The sequence below is a fragment of the Mesocricetus auratus genome, unplaced genomic scaffold (genome assembly GCF_017639785.1).
Source record: "Mesocricetus auratus isolate SY011 unplaced genomic scaffold, BCM_Maur_2.0 Super-Scaffold_100014, whole genome shotgun sequence".
NCBI classification, from domain to species: domain Eukaryota; kingdom Metazoa; phylum Chordata; class Mammalia; order Rodentia; family Cricetidae; genus Mesocricetus; species Mesocricetus auratus.
Genome location: NW_024429197.1, coordinates 25,847,185 through 25,867,156, shown reverse-complemented (window position 1 = coordinate 25,867,156; position 19,972 = coordinate 25,847,185). Strand labels below are relative to the sequence as shown.

The 19,972-nt window shown below is 51.3% G+C and overlaps 1 protein-coding gene across 1 annotated transcript; it reads left to right on the top strand.

Moving 5' to 3' along the window:
* Positions 1-8,665: 8,665 nt before the first annotated feature.
* Tmem275 (transmembrane protein 275) lies at positions 8,666-10,240 on the top strand. Its single transcript, XM_040757431.1, has one exon. It carries the CDS (start codon positions 9,093-9,095, stop codon positions 9,627-9,629), a length of 537 nt encoding a protein of 178 aa, XP_040613365.1. The 5' UTR covers positions 8,666-9,092; the 3' UTR covers positions 9,630-10,240.
* Positions 10,241-19,972: the final 9,732 nt, after the last annotated feature.

The window sequence follows — 19,972 nt, the reverse complement described above, 5'->3', positions numbered from 1 at the left end:
AGCTGGCAGAGTGGAATGGTGAGTGGAAGCTCTGGGGGCCTGGTCCTTCCGTTGCCCTCTCTGCCCTGCCGTGAGCTTTCTGAAACCTCCATTCTCCATCACGGGTGGATGTTCAGATGCGACCTCTCCAGGAGCACCCACTCTCCCCAGCGGCCCCCGGGAAGCACACCTTCTTTCCTGGTCCTACTTGGAGAAGAGGTGGGGCCACGTAGTAGCTAGCAATCGTGTGCTAGGGAGTTCTGAGGCAGTACTTCTGAGCTGCAACAGAACGTTCCAGTGGGTCAGCATGGGTTCCGGAGTGGACAGAGACCCAGCTCTTCCAGGACTCCGAAAAGAAACTGGTTCTTTCCAGAAGCCCGAATACCTGGGCCCTGGGCCATGTCTGAGGCAGCTCAGTGTTGGACCAAGTGCTGAGTACGTAGCAGTAAAGCAAAGCTCGATCTCGGCAGCCCGCTGAAGTCACCTCCTTACTGGACCTATCTGGAGGAAAACTGCTGCAGGTAGGAGAGTTGAATTGAGACTCCCGTCTTGGTTCAGGCCTCCAGGGGCCAGAGCAAGAACCTGGAAGCCTTGGGCCTGACTCATCTGCAAATGGAAGATTGGCTTTGACAGGTCCTCATTGGCCCAGGCTGTGAAGGAAGGATGCCTGCCTGGTATGTGGACAGATCAGGTGGATTTGTGAATGAATTCATAGATATATGAAGGGACAGTGGGCAGAGGTGTCCTCCAGCCACACTCTTCCATGTCTATCCAGGCCTCTCTGCAATGAAGTTCAACCTCAAGCAGCCTCTGCCCAGCGCATCCTCCTGGACCTTCATCCCATGCCTATAGGGACATGCAGCCACACCCCTTTCTAGAGTGCTGAACTCTAATTAGGGAAGGGGGACTGAAAAGAAACCCCACCCCTGGGACAACTCTCCCAAACCCCTCCCCAGCACCAGGCACTCCAGGGCGGCACAAATGCTAAAGATTGCAGGCAGGGGTGTCCTGAATGGAGCGGCACTGTTTCCACACAGGGTGAGAAAAACTGCAGCCTAGACAGTGTGGGCGGCAGGGAATTAGTTGCTGGGGTGCTCACAAACCAGGAACCCAAAGGAACGAAGGCGAGAAGGACGCGCCGAGCTTGTAGGCTGGAGGCAGCCGGTGGGAGCGGGGAGAGGTTGGCCGCCCACGCAGGGAAGGGGCTCCGGCCAGCAAGAGGCTGCTGTAATCCGCAGCCAGGCGCTGCTGTCCCAGGCTGCATCGCTGTCTCCAGCCCACCGCCCGGTGCTGCGACCCAGAAGACACCACGGACAGCGAATCTCAGCCTGGTGTGCCCACCCTCCCAGAGCCCCTGCCTGTGTCGTCTGCAGATCCAGCTCTGCTAGGCGGGGCATCAGTCCGTGCCCTGAGCCTAACCAACCCCTGGAGCTCGGAACTCTCTTCTCTCAGGGGTCAGCCTGGTCACAGCAGGGAGTGTCCACGCGTGCTCTCTCAGGCAAGTGCCGCACAGAAATTTGGGGGTGTTAGTGAGTGGGCAGGGACTCTGGAGGGACTGCTGAGGGGAAGGGGAAGATGCTTATCCTGCTCTGAAAAAGTAGGGTACCACACAAGGGATCTCTGGTCTTGAGAAAACAAAAGTGAAAAAGAGAAAGGGGGATTAGAGGACAGCAGACACACCCCAGACTGGCTGACTGCCTTGGCTCTCCTGCCCTACCCTGGTCCCTGCTGCTGTTAACACTCTACCCTAGGACCTCCCTCGACCTCCTGCACTTCCTCCAATGCCCAGAGTCAGGAGAAAGCTGAGAGAAACTGGCAGATAGCAACTCCAAATCTCAGAGACAAGTGAAGCCCAGAAGACAAGACTTCCGTGACTTCTGCGACCAGTGCTCCCTTCCCATTTGTTTCACTAAAGTTCACTGGGAAAAGGCGGGTACTGCAGTCCTGGACGCAGGGGTCCATGACTAGGGGAGCCTGAACTGAGTGCCATGTCATCTGCACAGGAAGGCAGAGCTGGGGGAGCTAGCTGAGGACAAAGCCGACGTGGAGACCAGCTCAGCCCCCACCACAGCAGACTCAGGAGGGCTAGCTGGAGGAATGTGGCCTGATAGAGCAGCAGTTTGGGGAGGAATGGGGAATGAGCACGGTCAGGTCGTAGGACAAGAGAGGAAATGAGGACTGGAAAGGTCCTTGGCAGGAGAATCTAAAGGGCCCCAAGATGGGGAGCCTGAGGGTGAAGGAGGGCCCAGGGCCAAGCCTGGGCGTTCCTCCTGGGGCTGTGGCCTTTGGGGAAAAGGCAACATTGACGGAATCTATACACAGAGGCAGCATTCCCAGGAAGTAGGGTTAAGAAGGCTTCGAAAGCAGAGACCAAGAGCTGAACCACGTTCACTAAGCTCAGTGACAAGGGGTCACTGACAACATTGTGAATAAAGAGGCAGGAAGATGATGGGAGAGGAATCAGACCAGAGTAGATGCCCTTGGGAAGGGAGAGAATTGCGGAGTATAGGCCATGTATTCAGAAAGCAGAGAGGCAGCTAGCTCAGCTCAAGATCATGACTGGGTTGGATTGAAGAGGGGACAGGCAGCAGTTCCCAGGAGGAGGTAGGATCCACTGAGGGGGTTGGTGAGGAGTTGTGGAGATGCAGTTGCAGGTCCACAGCAGGCTGGTGTGGCCTGGTGGGGTTGCTTCTCATCTCCCGGGCTTAAGAGTTTGGGTGAAGACAGAAGGCAGGAAGCTGGACTGAGACAGGGCTGAGCTTTGCTGACTGACATTATCAGAACAACAAAATGAGACAAAATCACAAGAGGAACTCAAGTAAAGTCAGTGTGAGTCGCAGGTGGTCACAGAAAGAATCAGAGACACAAGGACCATGGCAAAGAGTTAGGGCTCTGGGGATGGCATGCCATCAAAGAACAGCTAGGGACAGCATGCATTCCTGGAACTGCTCTGACTTAGAAGACAGAGCCTAGATCATAGACCTGGCTCTGCCATGCATTACCATCAGGTTTGTGTCCTTAGATAATTGATTTAACCTGAATCTATACTTTCTTATTTGTCAAAAAGGATGGTAATATGTTTTCTTCTTAGGACTGTCATGGGATTAAATGAATTAATATGTATAAAGGGCTTATATCATTGTCCATTTTCCATTACTATAATAGAATACCTAAGATGGACCATCTTACAGTAACTTACACTATTCTGGAGTCTGGGAAGTCCAAAAGAAGGGTGCTGGCCTAGGGTACCTAATCACATTTTTTTTTGAGTCAGGGTCTCACTGTATATATCGGGCTAGCTCCTGTCTCCTGATTACTGGGATTAAAGGCATGTTCCACCATGCACAACTCCTACCCACTTTTTAAAGGGATGGGCCTTACATCCCAGCCCCACCACTAAGCAGCCTGATTTCTTCATGAGTTTGGGAGGGACAAGCCATAACAACTTGGGACATTGTTGGGCACACATTGGGTGCTATCAAAGAGTTAGTGTAGTGATAGAAGTGGGGATATAGTGTTGGACACACAGTAGGTGCTATCGAAGAGTTTGTGTAGTGATGGAAGTGGGGGTATAGTGTTGGGCACACAGTAGGTGCTATCGAAGAATTTGTGCAGTGATGGAAGTGGGGTACAGTGGAGAACAGGGTGCCAGGCTCCTCCAAGGTGGGCTGACTCAGGGTGATGCCAAGGATGATAAAATCCTAGTGGACACAAGGTGTGGGGCAGGGTAGCTGAAATGAGGTGAAGGAACTAGACAGTGGGGTAAGAAGTCAATGGAGCAAGAGCCTTGGACAGACAGGGCAGGGAGACGGGGAGGCGGAGCTGGTCACTACGCCTTGGAAGGGGGTGGGGGAAGGACAGCTCCACTCAGGCAGTGTACAGTCCCCAATGACCACCCTCCTGTTGCTCCAGGTAGCTCAGTTACTGTTGTAGAGGCAGAGGCCTAGACTGTCTGCCCTTACATGTCCCCTGGCTAGGGACTAGGAACGTGTCTGAGAGCATCAGGAAGAAATGGAAGGCAGCAAAACACCAAGGACAGCAGAGTCACTGTTGTCTGGATGGGTGCGAGGTTTGGTCCAATGGACACAGGGCTGTGACCGATGCAGAGTCCTTTGTCACTTGGGCCATCTACTGTGCTAAAATAAGAGCTTGAAAAGCCTGTGGAGACCTTCCAAATGGGACTCCTACCTCACAGCTAGGAGTGTGACAGTGGAGTAGCCCATGAGGAGCTCTGGGCCTACTTGCTGCCTAGAGGCATGGAGACCCACAGTAAACAGGAGGGCACTGTAGGAGTGTGTGAGGCAGAGCGTGCTACCCCATCACCACTCCTGAGGCCACTGCTCCCAGGCGCCCTCCACCACCACCATGACACAGGGTGTATCTAGAGACACAACTGCAGGAGCTCATCTCTACCAGAGAGGAATGCGTCAGCCTATGCCTGCTGTTCTGTGTGCAATCGGCGTTCTGGGTATGTTTGGCTCCTGGGTGTGCATGTAGTGAGTGAGGGGGTGGTGGGTATCACACCCTGGGAGACCAGATGAGCAAGCCCAGAAGTCACACACAGACTAGAAAGTCAGGCTTTCCAAGTTTCCTCCTTAAATAGTGTTTCTAGGTTGGTGTGTGTGTGTGTGTGTGTGTGTGTGTGTGTGTGTGTGTGTGTGTCTGCATATGTCAGAGGGTGGGAAAGGTTCTGGCCATTAACTGGAGAGGGATGATGGTGTCTCTCTGGGCCCTGGGGAGGCAGAATCCATTTGGCAAGAGCTGAGAATTTGCAGCGTAATGAATAAACCCTGGCAGGCAATGAGCAACAGTGATGTAGGAGGCTCTCTGAGGATGGAGTAGAGTTGAGAATAGAGTGAGTATTAGTCTGGGGTCCCAGAGGACAGGCCTTGTCCAAACTTTAGGGACTAAAAAGAAAAGGAAGAGTTCCCAGTCAAAGGACAATAAAGGGCTTTGACTGAGCAAAAAGTCAGGAACACACATGGAGGATGAGGCCAGGGTCCTTGGCTAATATCTTCAGCAATGGCCCTGGGCTCTTATCCAGAGGCTCTTGAAGCTGGAGCCAGGCCTGGGATACCTAGCAGCTGCTGCCAGCCAGCAGCCAGTTGCTTTTATTCAGAAGTCTTAGAATCATGGTCTAAGACAGTCTAACACAGGGGCACCAGGCAGAAACTTCCCCCCAAGGAGCTCTAAGCTCTACTTACTGATGACTACCTCAAGCTTGTTGATGGTTACCTGGGTAATTATAATCAACAGTGACAGTCTTTTTTAAAAAAGTGTGTGTATATGTGTAGCATATGAAGAATTTAAGGTTTCCTCTGATCTATACAAACACAGAGAGAGAGAGAGAGAGAGAGAGAGAGAGAGAGAGAGAGAGTCAGAACCCAGGTACAGCCGTGATTTCTTTGGGAAATAGCCTAATTCAGCCAAAAGCAAAGAATTTGGGAAAACGAACAAGTAAAATCATATTACTGATTAGTGTGATCCTTTTATGATACCTTGTGATGTTTTGATAGGGAATTCTAAACAGGCCCCTATTTCTACCTTCACAAATCTCAGGTAGTTAAGCAAGGAGCATCAGGTTGACAAGAGACCTCAGTTCAGAGATAACCATCCCTATTATACCCCTCCCTTTATATTCAGATAACTAAGATGCCGGGAAGAGAATGCAGCTATTCCAAGTTGCCTATCAGCTGAAATCAAAGTTTATGGTCACCTCTGAGACCCTCTCCCAAGTCCTGCCTCTGCCCCAAACTGCTTCTATGCTAGACATCCAAATAGAGATCACAAGACCTTGCTGACCAGAGGGAGAACAGCTTTGCCAGAATCATGGGCAGCAAACATCAGTGGTTAGAGCCCTGTCTGTGCTGGGGGGAAAAAGCTGTGTTCCGGCTGAGCACAGTCTCCCTCCATGACCTTCTCATTCCAAGCCTCATCTATAGAGGACTTGGTTGTGGAGTGTGGTAGTACATACCTGTAATTTCACTTCCTCGGGAGTGGAGGGCAGAAGGATCACAAGTTCGGATTCAAGACCATCCTGGGCAGCTTAGCAATTTAGCAAGACCCTGTTTCCAAAAAAAAAAAAGTCTAAGGATGTGGCTCAGTGGTAGAGCTCTTGGCTTCCATGTATGAGACCCTGGGTTTACTCCCCCGATCAGGGCATGACTTAGGTGATCTCCACAGACTCACTAAAGCAGAGTTCTTTTAGTCTGAGCAACTGACTATTCAGAGCAGTGATCTTTCCTGTGCTCAAGCGCTGGGCTTGTGGGCCTTAACTGGAATGAAACCAAAGGGACTGGAGAATTTGCAGCCGTAGCAACAGAATGAAGTCCAGAGGGTCCAGCTTCCGAATTCAGTAGTGCAGTTTAGGGATGACTCGTCACAGTTCCTTGTCCGGAAGATGCTGTTTTGACACGTGCTCAGAGGGGAAGCTCAGCTAGACCTGGTAGGACAGGCCTGTGATTCAAGCTACTAGAGAGGATCCAAAGTTCAAGGTCAGCCTGGGTAACTCAGTGAGCCTGGGTCTCAAAAAGTGACTGGGTGTTGGGGAGCAGTGATAAATAGCTCAGTCGTAAGGGCTCACCTAGGAATTGAAGCCTAAGCCTAAATTTGACCTCCACTACTACCAAAAGAAAAACAAAAGGAAACAAATCAGTAAGATCTGAAATATCTAGTGAACAGCTTGAACACCCCCACGGCATTGCTAACCAGAGTCCTCACAACAAAACAGAACCAGGGGCATCTGGGGTCCTCAGACCCTATATAAACAAAGAAATGAGATCCTCGGGCCTTTGGGCCATCCAAGGCTCCCTTATCCAATGTCAGCTTTCAAAGCTGGGGCCAGAATCCATCAGTTCTGCCTGAGGCACCATCACTCAGCTTCCAACTGAACCTTCACTGCAAGAAAAAAGACCTTGCCTTGCCATAGAAAATCAGATGTTGGTAACTGCAGGAAGGGAAGCAACAGGCAGGGGTGTGAGAGAGGAAGACTGCCAATCCCAGGGACCTCCTGGGGTTAAAACTGTAGCGAGGCTGTGTGCAGCGTGCATGGTGTTGTCTGTTCTCGGCTCCACCGCGTTGTGTTCTCGGCTGGCAGGTGATTCTTTCATTTAGTCCACAAAGCTCCCATCCACTCCCAATCTGAGCCTCAGCTTCCTTGGCTGTAAAATGTGGTTATTAAGTGTCAAGCGGCTGTAGGAGTTCAGGGATGATAATGGGTGGGAACGGCCTTACAAATTCAACAGCTGCATGCTTTTAGTGGCTGCCTGGAAGCTGGTTGGGCCACACATGGGAAGCTTCCTAGAGGCAGCTTAGATGCCCTCAACAATCTTTGTTTGTCAGGAGTTTGGGCAAAGAAACTGTTGTAATCTGACATGATTTGCCTCCCAGGGCTGAGATTTCTACCATCTTCACCATGCTTCATGATCATTGCCAATGTTTTAGGCATTTTACTTAGCTTAAAGCACTCAACTATCATTGTATCCTACGAGGTATCTATTGGCCCTAATGGAACTTCATGATGCCCTATGAGGTTGGTTCTATCAGCCCCACACAGATGAGCGGTGTTAGGCTACCTTTTCCAGCTTACCCTCCCTATTCCCTTCTGTGGAACTGACCACTCCTCTCTCTACCTAGGACCTTTTTCTGACATTGTACCACAATTTCAACACAGCTCACAAACTATGCTTTCTCAAGTCATGGGGCCTGGGAGCTCATACTATAAGTCAGAATTCCCATAAATGCTAGCGTTTGGTTTGGGGTTTTGTTTTTGTTTTTGTTGATTTGAGATAGTCTCACTATGTAGGCCTGGCTAGCCTATAACTGACAAAGATACACCTGCCTCTGCCTCTTAAGTGCTGGATTTAATGGCATGTCCCACTCTTGTTTTGTTTGAGAAGTCACACATTCTGAGATAGCGACTATATTGCTCTTACTTCTGCACAGATTTCTAGACTTTTACCAGTCCAGTGATAGTTCCAGGAACAAAACTCATCTAGCATGTGTGTAACTGTGGGTGCATGCATGCTACAGCATGTACGTGAATGTCAGAGGACAACTTTTCAGTTGGCTCTTTCTTCCCCCTTGCTTAAAGATGAAGTCTCTCCTATTTCTGCTTCTGTGCTGTGACCTTCCAGCCCATTCTCCTGCTCCACCTCCCACCTTGCAATCAGGGTGTGGGATTACAGATGCTGGCCCACCACATCTGGCTTTTTACTTGTTTCAGGGTCATTTCACTTGTGTTCCAGGAAACAGACTCGGGTTGCCAGGCTTGGGCAGCAAGCACTTTTACTTTCTGAGTCATTGTCCCATAGATGAGGCTTTTGAAGTTAAGTCCAACTGCAGAATCCTGGGTGGTGAAATGCAGAACCCTGGAATTTACTAGAATGCAGTCAAGAAAGGGCTCAGGGGTCCAGATCATGGGGAAACTGCCTCCTCGGTGGACAGCTGAACATCAAAAGCTTCATCACTCTCATGGACCACTCATACCAGAGCCTCATCCAATGACCATGAAAGTTGGTGTCATTGCTATGCCTGTGAGAGCATAATGTAAGTCACATGATCAAGTAGGCTCTGGGTCTGGGTCTTCAATAAACGGCTAGGCATCTCCATGCTTCCTTTTCTTCACCTGAGCAAGGAGAAACTAAACCAGATTATCCCCAGGTCTCCACCACTTGGGGGTGGGGATGCGGGGAGTAGGAAGACTGTTTAAAACCCCAAAGCTGCCCTCTGGTTAGGACTACGAACCGGTCAGAAAGAAAGAATAGTTCATTTAATCAGCAACCTGCCAAGCATTTTGCAGCCTCTTAATTAGAGCCTGAAGGCTTCCTGAAGGAAACATGATTTGCGGTGACTGACTGGGTGGGAAAACAATCTGCAGATTCTTCACATTGGATGGGTTGTTTCCCAGGGCTGTCCACGATGACCTGGGCAACTAGCAGACAGTGCAGACAGTCACTGAACTGAGGCCAGGTTGGAGGTTGATAACCCTGATCCCCTCTGACTCTCCCTCTTGCTGTATGTCCGCAGGACCACCACGAGCTTACCCTGACAGGTGTGCTATTGTGGACAGGCAGCCAGACAGAGCTTGAGGCGTGCAGGGCGTGGGCGGGCTGATGCCGCAAGCAACAAAGAAAAGCACAGCGTCCTTGGCCCCAGCGCCCCCAGGCCGTGTCCAAGGCCGACTAAGGGGCCTACCGTCACCGGCGCTGTGCTGCGCCTGTGGCTTGTGTGTGCTGCTGGCCGGCCTGAACGTGACCCTGGTAGGAGCTTTCGCTGCCTCCCTGTCCGGGCACAATGCACCACTGGTGGTGGGGCCGGCGCTGCTAGTGCTGGCTCTCGGCTTCTTCGCTGCTTGCTGCGTGTGCAGCCGCCGGGCACCCGTGTCCCGCGCGCGCTCCTCAGCCACGGAGGGCCAGGGCGGCAGGTGCACAAGGACCGTGGCACTAGAGATGGAGAGCAGCGAGCGCACGGCTCAGGACACTACCGCAGTGCAGCTCAGTCCTGCCGCTTCGGCTGCATCCTCTGGCCACTCCAGCCCCGGGCCCGGTCTCTTCGCCCTGGACCCTCCTTCGCCAGCAACCTCGGTCGGCTACTTGCCACGCACCGAAGGGACTCAGCACAACTTCCCTAGGGATCTGGCTGCCTCCTAGTGGGCCAGGAGAAGAGAGGAGGGGTAACTCCAAGGACTGAGCACAGGTGGCCTCATCTGTCCCATCTCTAGAACTTCCAAAAGGGTGAGTGTAGTGATGGCATTGGCTCTCACACCCGGAAAAAGGGAGCAGACCTTTGACCTGGGGTCTCTATGCTCTACTTCATCCTCCCTCCTCCTCTCTGAATTGATGAAACTGGACCGTGGATCTGGGAAACCTGTCCTTCCCCATGGTGTTTGAGCACTATGTAGGAAGCCTCATACAACTGAGGGCATCTAGTCAGGCCCTCGAGGTGGGAGGAGGGATGAAGATCGAGTTAGCTGTACCAGACTCTGTGCATTGTGACAGGCATCTAGCCCTTCTGCCCTTGAGGTTTAATTGGGGAACAAAGTCTCTGACTCCAGGATGTTCCCTGGGATAATCTGGACAGAGCACACAACCCTCTCCTGACACAGGTCAGGAGAGCTGAGGCTGGGGTCCTCAGTGGTGAGGAGGCTTTCTAATCCTGAAGGTCCCTTGTGATTCTCACTGCCAGCAACACCCACCACCATAACTGCCACACTGTGCATTCCAGCTGTGCCTCGCTCCTCAATAAAGTACTTTCTGAGTCAGTGCTCTGTGGTGTGCAGGTGGAGGGAGGAGCTGACTGGGGGCCTCTGAGGAGCACCTGGGTCTCAGTGGGGGTGGTGGCAGCCTATAGCTAAACACTTCAGCTTCCTGGCACCAGCCCTCCTTGACGAGCTAAAAGGGGATCTCGGGGGAGGAGTGTGTGATTGAACACGATGGCGTCTGAGACTCCGTGTGCCTGGAAATGTCCGTGGAAGAAGCTGTGTCAGATGTGTGGCTGCGTGAGGGCAGAAGTGACTGTGAGTGCATTTGCTTGGCTCCTGTAAGAGATGAATAGCAGTGTTCAAATGGCTACGACAGCCTATGTGTGTAGGAGAGTGTGAAGGGTAGCAGTTGAGAGTATGGCCACCAGCACCTACAGGGAAGAGAGAAGAGCTCCAAGGGCCATGCAAAGCCCAGACCTGCAGGGATACCAGTGATCTGGCCAAGTAGATAGGACTTCTGATGTTCCCTGGACAAGAAGGCCCAGGGAACAGAAGACTGGGGGAAGATCCTGTGACTGTGAGCCAGCCACTCCTCTGATTTAAGGGACCCAATGCTGGCCCTCCATCTCTCGACAGTGGTAACTCCTTGCCCGTCTACTCTGGGCTTCATAAGCCTTTCTCTTTCCATGGTGGACTCTGCTGCTCTTCTGCCATGGACCAGGTACTTCCCAAGCTCTGGGGCCCTTTCTTCCTTCATCTGCTGCCTTATCTCGCCTTCCTCTCCTGCTCTCTCCCTACTCCAGGCACACAAAGGAAAGCAAATTTACCAACAGGTGTTGAGTAAGTCATCCCCGTTGGTTCACATGGGTCAACAGTCCCTAACCTTTAAAGAACTCAGCACCTGAAACACACGGCCTCTTCCTATAGCATCTTGTCATCTCTGTCGGGTATCCGTTGGCATGCATGTGTGCGTGTGTATGCGTGAGTGTGTGTCTGGTCATCCCAGGGCCCATACTCTTATGGATCAGTGCTCTGCAGTCCCAAACATCACCTGCTTCCACTTCCTTGAAAGTAGCCAAAGAGAGAAATCCACCGATGCTGCCTTAGGTGTGATCTGGGCCTCCCTTCTCCTAACCCTTATAAGGAGACACCCCATATACACTCAGCAACGCTAGGCCCGGTCCAAAACCCTCCCAGCTGACAGATGCCCCAAATTACACCCTCATGGCTCTTCTCTCCCTACCCCACCCCCACGAGAAGACTTCCTGATATTGTTCTGTAACTAGCTATTGGAGAGGAGAACGGGCTTCAGGTAAGAATTCTGGTCAGTGAATCAACAGATCCAAAAATTATCAGTGTGCCAGGCAGTGGAGGCACATGCCTTTAATCCCAACACTTGGGAGGCAGAGGCAGATGGATTTCTGTGAGTTCAAAGCCAGCCTGGTCTGTAGAGAGAGATCCAGGACAGCCAGGACTACACAGAGAACCCCTGTCTCCAACAATAATGATAATGATAACAATGATTAATAAATCACTGGTGTGAGGAAAGTGGAGTGGACATATCGACTCCCTAGAGTCCCCTCCTGCCACCCTCAGCTTAAGATGATCTCAGCTCCATTTTTCTCCCTCCATGTCCTCAGTCGCACAAGTGCCCTGGGGCCCACTTCCCAATCCCAGCAAAGCACCCAAGGTCTCAAGACCTGCCACCCCAGGGTCTCTTCCCTTCATATGGTTTCCCCAGTGAGAGCTAAGGGACAGATCTTTCAGGGTAGTGAGATCCTGGAGCAGCCTCACTCTCTATACACAGTAGAGCCAAAGATGAACTCTGCCCTCGCAGCTCTGCAGGCCTCTCCCAGGCAGGCCACTAGGAGGCTGTTTCTGCCACGGTGAGGATGAGGTTCTGAAAGCAAGCTCCCTGACTGTGAGGAGTCCGTGAGGGTCTGGTAATGTTTGCAAGGGACACTGCAGAGGACCAAGCCCTCTAACGTGACTTCTCGGTCCCCCAGAGGGCCTGGGCTGCAGTGAGGACGCAGAGCTGCTCCTTCTGAAAGGATAGTGCTCCCCAGGATTTGCCGTAGATGATCTTTGGGGTGATCTAGGAAGCCCTGCCTCTCAGAGGAAGCTGCTGCTTGCTTGGACTAGGGAACCCATATGGAGTAAGAAATGGATTCCTTCCTCTAGTCTCAGTAGGAGAAACGAGGGTGCCACTGAGAGCTAGTTTTTACCAATGAAGCCAACAGATAATTCCTGAACTTTGCCATGTGCCCAGTACTGGGAGGATACTTCCTACGTGGGGAAGCAGATAGTAAACAGGACTGGCGAGGTGGCTCCGTAGGGAACAGTGCTTGCTACGGAAGCACAAGGACCCGAGGCCAGATTCCTCACCCACGGAAAAGGCTGGTCTGGCCGTGCTTCTGAGCCTATAACACAGTGAATTGCTAGGGGAGGTGGGGTATTACTGAGGCCAGCTAGCCACCAGCCGAGCTTCAGACGCCCTGTCTTGAGAGAATGTGCAGAGAATGACAGAGGACATCTAATGTTCCCTTCTGGCCACCGCACTTGGGCACACATGCATGGGCACCCATGTCCACACATATGTCACATTCATACACACACAAGACCAAAAGACACCAACCAGTAAAGAGTCCTATGCTGGAAATCACAATAGGATCTTAGGGACCTGGGTATTTAGGGAGGTCTTCTCCGAGAGAAGCTAAATTCCAAATGGAATGACAAGAGTCAGCCATGCTAAGGTCTAGAGCAAGAACATTTCAAGTTCAGAAAATGGCCATTGAAGAAGCCCGGAAATAAGTAAGAACTTGGCCTCTTTGTCTCACAACAGAGAGACGGGTTATAGAGATAGCAGGGGGTGAAATTGGAGCGGTGTGGAGGGGGTTATTGCTCAGCCCATGGCGAGCTTTGTAAGGCTGGGGTGAGAAGTTTGGATTTTATTCTCGGTGAGATGGGAGCCACTGGAGGGTTTTAAGCAGGAAGTGGCATGAGCAGATTTATGACTGTGAAGGTCGCCCTGCCTGCTGTGTGGGAAACAGTGTTAAGAGGAGAGACAGTAAACAAGGGGCAGGTTATGAGGTGACTGCAAAGTTGAGTGGCAGCTGGGGCTGAGTGGTCACCGGGAGCAACTACACCCGTCTCTGAGGTGAGTTGGACAGTCACCTAATTTCCTGGGGGAGAGAATGAAAATGCTCTAGGAGGAAATACTAAATTTTGGTTGGAGCCTTGGGTTGGAGAACCATATTCTGGGAGAAACTTAGGAACTGTCAGCCCAGGAGACCAGTCCTGAAGGAGCAGGCCCACAGGCCTGGGTTCTGGAGAAAAGGGCCCTGGTATGTAGACCTAGGAGCCTCTGGCCTAGGAGTGGTGGTGTGTGAAGAGAGGTAGAGGCTTCAAGCCTAGTTTAGTCTAACTTGTAAATTTGATGGAGAAGGACCCTTAGGATGTTCTGAACCTCTGTCAAACTTCAGCTGATGTCAGTGAGTTTCCATGAGGACTGTGTCCAGGAGTTAGGGATTAAGAAGAGGAATGAGAACCAGGAAGTGGAGATCGCCATCATGCTCGCTCCTATATCTGACACAGGTAGGCGAACGATAATACCTGTCAAACCAGTGAAAAAAAGATGTGAGTCTTATCATGCACCTGATAACAGGAATTTTAGATGCTGACTGAACAGGAAGGTAGAACAGTTTGTGTCGGGGGGAGGGGGTCCAATGCCCACTTGCAGACCCCCCTGCATCTACTGCTCTGTCGAGGTTGTGTGCAGAGATGCAAGAGCATGTAAGATGGCCAGATGGGCTCCCGAGGCTATTCCGGAGGAGCAGGCTTCCCGAAAGCTAAAGAGGGCTAAGCCTGAGAAAACCAACACTATTAGAGACTGCCACCAGAGGGCACCCTGAGTACATGGCAGGGAATTTCAGCTTCCTGAACAATTTTGACTTTTTCTCTTCTGAAGGCCAAAGACCCTGAGGAACTGGAAAATTGAGGGAGCTGGGGGTAGGGGTTAGTCACCTAAATGTACTCAGTAAATCACCCATTTCTACAACTAGACGAAACTGAGGAAGCCTTGACCTAGAAATAGAATTCGTCAAGGTCACAAGTAAGTCCTGATTCATAGACTGAATCTTAATGTTGATCTTGAATCCTCACCTTAGTCCATACTGAGAGTTGGTCCTTGATTATAGAGTGAACTTGGCCCTGGTCACACTCCAAGGCCTGATCCCTGCTTTGTCAGTGTACTGAACCTGGTCTTTATTACCAATTTCTCTGATCTTGTTCCATAGGCCTTTGTTATATACCCTGGCTACCCTGACCTTTATTATATATTGAACTGGGACCTAGACACGAACTGGGTTTTGATCATGGACACACATCAGCTTTTATTTTGGTTGTAGACTGAGTTCTGTCCCTGGGAACAAACAGCCCTGACCCTGGTCCATATACTGAGCCCTTACTGACAAAATCCCAATCCTGACTCTGGTCGTAGGCCTCTGACACTTGCCAAAGATTGAATTTTTATCATGGTCACACTCAGTCTTGATCACTATGCCTTGCTCTCCTGACACTTCACTGACAGGAAGACATGCTAACAGTTTTATCAGGTCAAGCTTCCTCCCTCAAAGGAAGTACTGCCTAGAGCACTTCCGTAAGGACAAAAAGAATTCTGGTTCTCTGGTTTGCCCCGGACCTTCAGGTCCTTGGGTCTGGAGGGACAAGCAGAGAAAGCTGGTTCTAGGACATCTGGGATACAAAGAAGACGGGCAGCGAGGATTCTCAAGGTATCCTAAGTGCTCCAGGGTGGGGCTAGCTGGGAAGCCAGCATGGGAGCCGCTTCCATCTGCACCCTTGACTGTATTGGAACCTCTGACATGTCTCTGCTGCTTCCTGGGCTCCACCCTTTTCTACCTGTTACAGAAAACGTGAAGTGACATTCCATGTAAAGAGGAAATCCAGGCCATAATGGAGATCCCAGAACCCCCCCTTGCAGGAAGAGAAATCCCCTCATTCTGGAAGCTCCCTTTGGCTGGTCACCCCAAGCAGGCAAGAAAAAAGTAAGGCTTGCACAAATTAGGGTTGGCAGGGGCTATAACACATGAGCAAGTCCCCCAAGGTCTCCGTTTGTTTCTGGAGTCTGATGTGTGCTAGGGAGGCCCACAAAGGGTCTTCCCGGAGACTGGCATGGGTGTTCCTGCCCCTGCAGGGCCACACCAGGCTCTGCCAGACACACAGCGCTTTGGGTTCACCTAGAGAGGTACTAAGGGTAAGGGTGAGGGCTGAGCCAGGCAGGAGCTGGGGCGGAGGGGGGGGGGAGCAGCTTGAGTCAAAAAACGCTGACGCTGAAGACAATGAGCTCTCCAAGGCTGAGGCAACTCATTTGGTCCCGGCCACGCTTTATTAAATTCTCATAAACCTGTCAGGGGGGACAGGGCTCGCTTCAGTTTACCTCATTAGCCCGACACAATGACAGTGGGGGGGTGGGGAGGGGTGGCAAGGGGAGGCCAGTGCTCAGTGCTGAGAACCGAGCCAGCCGGGAAGATAATTGAATTAAGTGGCTTTTGTTAATGGTTTTTAAGACTCCGAAGTGTAAATAACATTTAGGGGCTTTCTTTTAATGGGACTGAGGTTTTAGAGACCAAGGGAGCTTAAAGGATGCCAAGTCTGGCCCCTGCCATTCTCCCCCAAGTTGAGGGAACAGCCCCTGGATGTGTTGAAGTTAGCCTGGGAAGGACACATGAGCCAATGGCGAGACCACTTCCTGGTGGATCTTTGAACAGAGACACAAAGAGGAGGTCATCAGCAAGAAGGGGCTGGGGGCTGACTGTGATGGTCTACTTAGTCCTGGAATGTCACTGTTGGGAAAATTGGCCAGGGGTAACTCTGGGATGATATTACTAACACATGGCCTGGGAGTGTTCAGAGGGTTTGACTTCAAGGGTCAATGGGACTCATTGGGAGTAGAAGATCCTGGTTTTATTGCCTGGGAGGTAGTGAGTTCTCCAGGGCAAGGTGTGTGGGAAGGCCGTAGACTTGGGGTTTCAGTCTTTGAGTAAGGCAGAGGAGGAAACTGGACTCCAGACTTCCCGGAAGAGTGTGACTGGACTGAACCATGAGAGGCACCTACAGGGCCAATGAGATGGCTTAGTGGGTAAAGGTTTTGCCATGAAGCCTCACCTGAGTTTGATCCCCGAAGTCCACATGATGGAAAGACTAACTGTGCTTTGGCCTCCACATGTGCACTGTGGTATGCATGTACAGCCACACCCTCACACACATACACACTCAACTGAAATGCAATGTAATGAAAGGAGGGCCCTGCAGAGGGGTGGCCAGCTTGCCCATCTAAGGTAACAGCAGGCCGAGAACAGGGACATGGGCAGAACTGTTTTAGAATCTGCCCCCTGGACTAATTCAGCCCCTGCTTATTCTAGAAGCTTCATCCTTCCTACACAGATCTAGGAATTGCCTAAGCTAGAAGCAAAGAAGGACTCTGGGCTAAGTCCCCAGGAGGCCAGGTGGGGCAGAATTGGCCGTGAGCCAGCCTACAAAGGGTTAAGGCGCTAATCGCCCTGCATGTGACAAAGGGAAGTGGGTTTTCTGATCCAGAAAGGATCAGTCCATGGGATGCCCCATCAGGCCCTTCAGCGTGAAATTACACCCCAGTAGGGGTTCTCCCCTCCCCCTCCACACACTGTCCTCGTGGGCCTGGCACAGGATTAGGGCCTGGAGTCATCAGCTTAATAGATCCTGCCTCCCTTCTCCATTTTTTCTGCCCCTGAAGCCTCCATCCTACTGCAGGCCTGGGCCAGCCTCTTTCCCCACGGTTTACCTGGATGTTGATCTATCTGTTCATCTCTAATCATTCTGCCTGTCTCTTGGGCTAAGGGTTCACCTCACATCCTGTTTTAATATGTTTATACTCTTGTGTTTTCACTTTGAAACAAGGTCTCACTATGCAGCCTAGACAATTTCAAACTCAATCCTCATGCCTCCATCTCTCAAGCCCTTGTAACCTTCAATCAGCACCCCAAATGATATATTTCATTGCTCATCTATTTGCTGTCTGGATCCTCTTTAAGACAAAAGCATATTAGTAACAGGGACTCCATCCTGTTCAGTGCTGACTTACTAGTGCATGGAATGCATCTGGTCAGTGAATGAATGATGCTCCATAACTATTACTTCACTGAGCCCACTCCCATTTACCTCTCAGACTCATGTGTGATCCATGAACACTAGACACTGGTGTTTAGGACTGAAAGGAGAAAGCTAAAGCGTAAACTAGGATAAGGCCATGTCCTCACAAAGAGATGGGGACTATGATATGATCTCTGCCTTAGGCATCACTTAAGAATGCTATTACTAAATCGGGCGTTGGTGGCCCACGCCTTTAATCCCAGCACTCGGGAGGCAGAGGCAGGCAGATCTCTGTGAGTTCCAGACCAGCCTGGTCTACAGAGAGAGTTTCAGGACAGCCTCCAAAACAATACAGAGAAACCCTGTCTAGAAGAAGAAGAAGAAGAAGGAGAAGGAGAAGAAGGAGAAGGAGAAGGAGAAGGAGGAGAAGGAGAAGGAGAAGGAGAAGGAGAAGGAGAAGGAGAAGGAGAAGGAGAAGGAGAAGGAGAAGGAGAAGGAGAAGAAGAAGAAGAAGAAGAAGAAGAAGAAGAAGAAGAAGAAGAAGAAGAAGAAGAAGAAGAAGAAGAAGAAGAATGCTATTACTGAGGCAGGCCAGAAAAGGGACAGACAGACTCACTTGTCCTCAGTGCCATCATTTGAGACTCCTTTGACCTGCTTTATCAAGCCACTACTGAGCCTTTGCCATGTATGTACCCCTAAGTCCCTTTTATATACACACCTGGGAGTACCTAGCCAGGCCGAAATCCTTGATAGAACACTGAAGGAGATTGGAGGTGATTACCTTGCAGAAGGAAAGAAGAGCAGCATGATACTCGGAAACTAAGTCTGTCTGAGGCAGGTGGAGGTCACTCTCTCTGTCCAACCTCTATCCAAAAACCAGAGGCCTAGAAAAAGTCAAGACCTGCCGAAGGCCATATTGCAAAGCCAGGACAGGCACCAGGCTCACCAGGGGCCTGGCAGGGTTGTCTGCCACATGATTACTACAATTTAGTTCAACGAGTTTGGTATGGGCCCGATAGCAATTCCAGGACCTGTGCCAGGCCAAGCCCTGCTCATGGAGTTTCAGCTGGATAATGAACAAGAATTGCACACAAGCAGTCAAAAAGGGTGGGAGAAGGAGGGGGCAGCATAACCCACCCGTGGGCCCATGGGTTTATGCTGGAGTGGGTAATCTGAAGAGTGACTGTGTTTTCCCCCGGAGGAGAAATCAGCAGAGTCAAAGACACATGGGAAAGGCTACAGTGACAATGTGAGACACTGCCTGGTACAGTCTGTGGCATGTCCAAAAACAGTGTGCATAGGCATGTTCTACATCCAGACCAGGTCAAGCCCAATAAGGAGACTTCTGGGTGGATAGGTTTCAGCTCAGTGTAAGGGAATTTCCTGAATCAGGCTGTCCAGGAAGGTGGAAGGTGGTCTCCATCCTCTAGCTTTGTGGTGAAGGTATTGGTGACTCTTGCCCCGGATCAGGGCTGAAGAGAGCCTTAAAGATGTCTGTTCTGAGGATCTTTGCATTCTGCAGACTACCTGACCCTCTAGCAGGCAACCTCAGCCCCACCTGTCCATCTTCAGACGGCTGACGTGAGGGAAAGGAAGATGAGAGAGAGGCAAGTCGAGCCACTGTATGGACAGTTCAGGCCACTCCCCGAGTCCTGCCAGCACATCTGTAGTTTCCAGCCAACGCAGTTCAGACTCATAATAGATGGGAAGTCATAGAAGGCTTTTCTCAATAGCCTGCAGTCCTGGAGGCAGGCTAGACTCTCAGCCGCATGGTTTCTCTACAGGACTCACCAAGGCTGGGCTGAAGGTAAGGCTAAACGTGTCGAGCCGTTCAGTCCTAATAGGCCCGGCCTCCAGAGGTCCCTGTATGCTGGGAAGAGGCCCAGGGTTGTGTGCCCTCCCCTCCTAAAGAATGAAACTCCTCTCTCATCGCTCCCTATTGTCCTTCACCCACCTCGGCTAGCCTGAATTCTTTCTGAAGCTCTGTGGCTCCAGTTTCCAGCTCTCTTCTGGAGAATCTTAGGTAAGAAAGAGCGCCTCCTCTCCCTCCTGGCTGCCCAGCACATGCTGTGAGGAATCCCTGAGGTGACCAGGATGACCTGCGAAGGACCCACACTTGCAGGTCTATAGGCCCATTCAGGTAGGGACAGCGACAATGAGCAGCTTTGTGCGCACACGCTCAGGCTCACAGGCACCCACACACACGCCCCACACGAGCTCTTTCCATGAACAGCTCTTCAGCTCCCCTGCCAAGATAAAGGAGCCACTGGGCGGTCAGCTCTCAGGAGGAAATGCGGCTCCTGTGGCCTTTGTTGCTCCAGACTTGTCTTGGAAAGGATCCCAGGCCGAGGTGGCAGTTTCCCCGCAGCTGGAGGCAGGGTAGAGAGCTTCACAACTTCCCTGGAAGGGGGAGGAAACCCAGAGTGAGGCTTAGAGTCATTAGAGACTGCGGCTGGCCAGCGGGCAGCTTAATCCTTCATTTCCATGATCAGCTCTCTGGGTTCTCACAAGCCAGGGGGTCAGGAGAGAAGGCCCCGTTTTACAGGCGAAACAAATTCACAGAAACTCAGTAGCTTCTTTTTAATTGATGTTCATCTTATTGGTGGGGGTTTTGTCTGCATGTATGTTTGGGCACCACATGTGTGT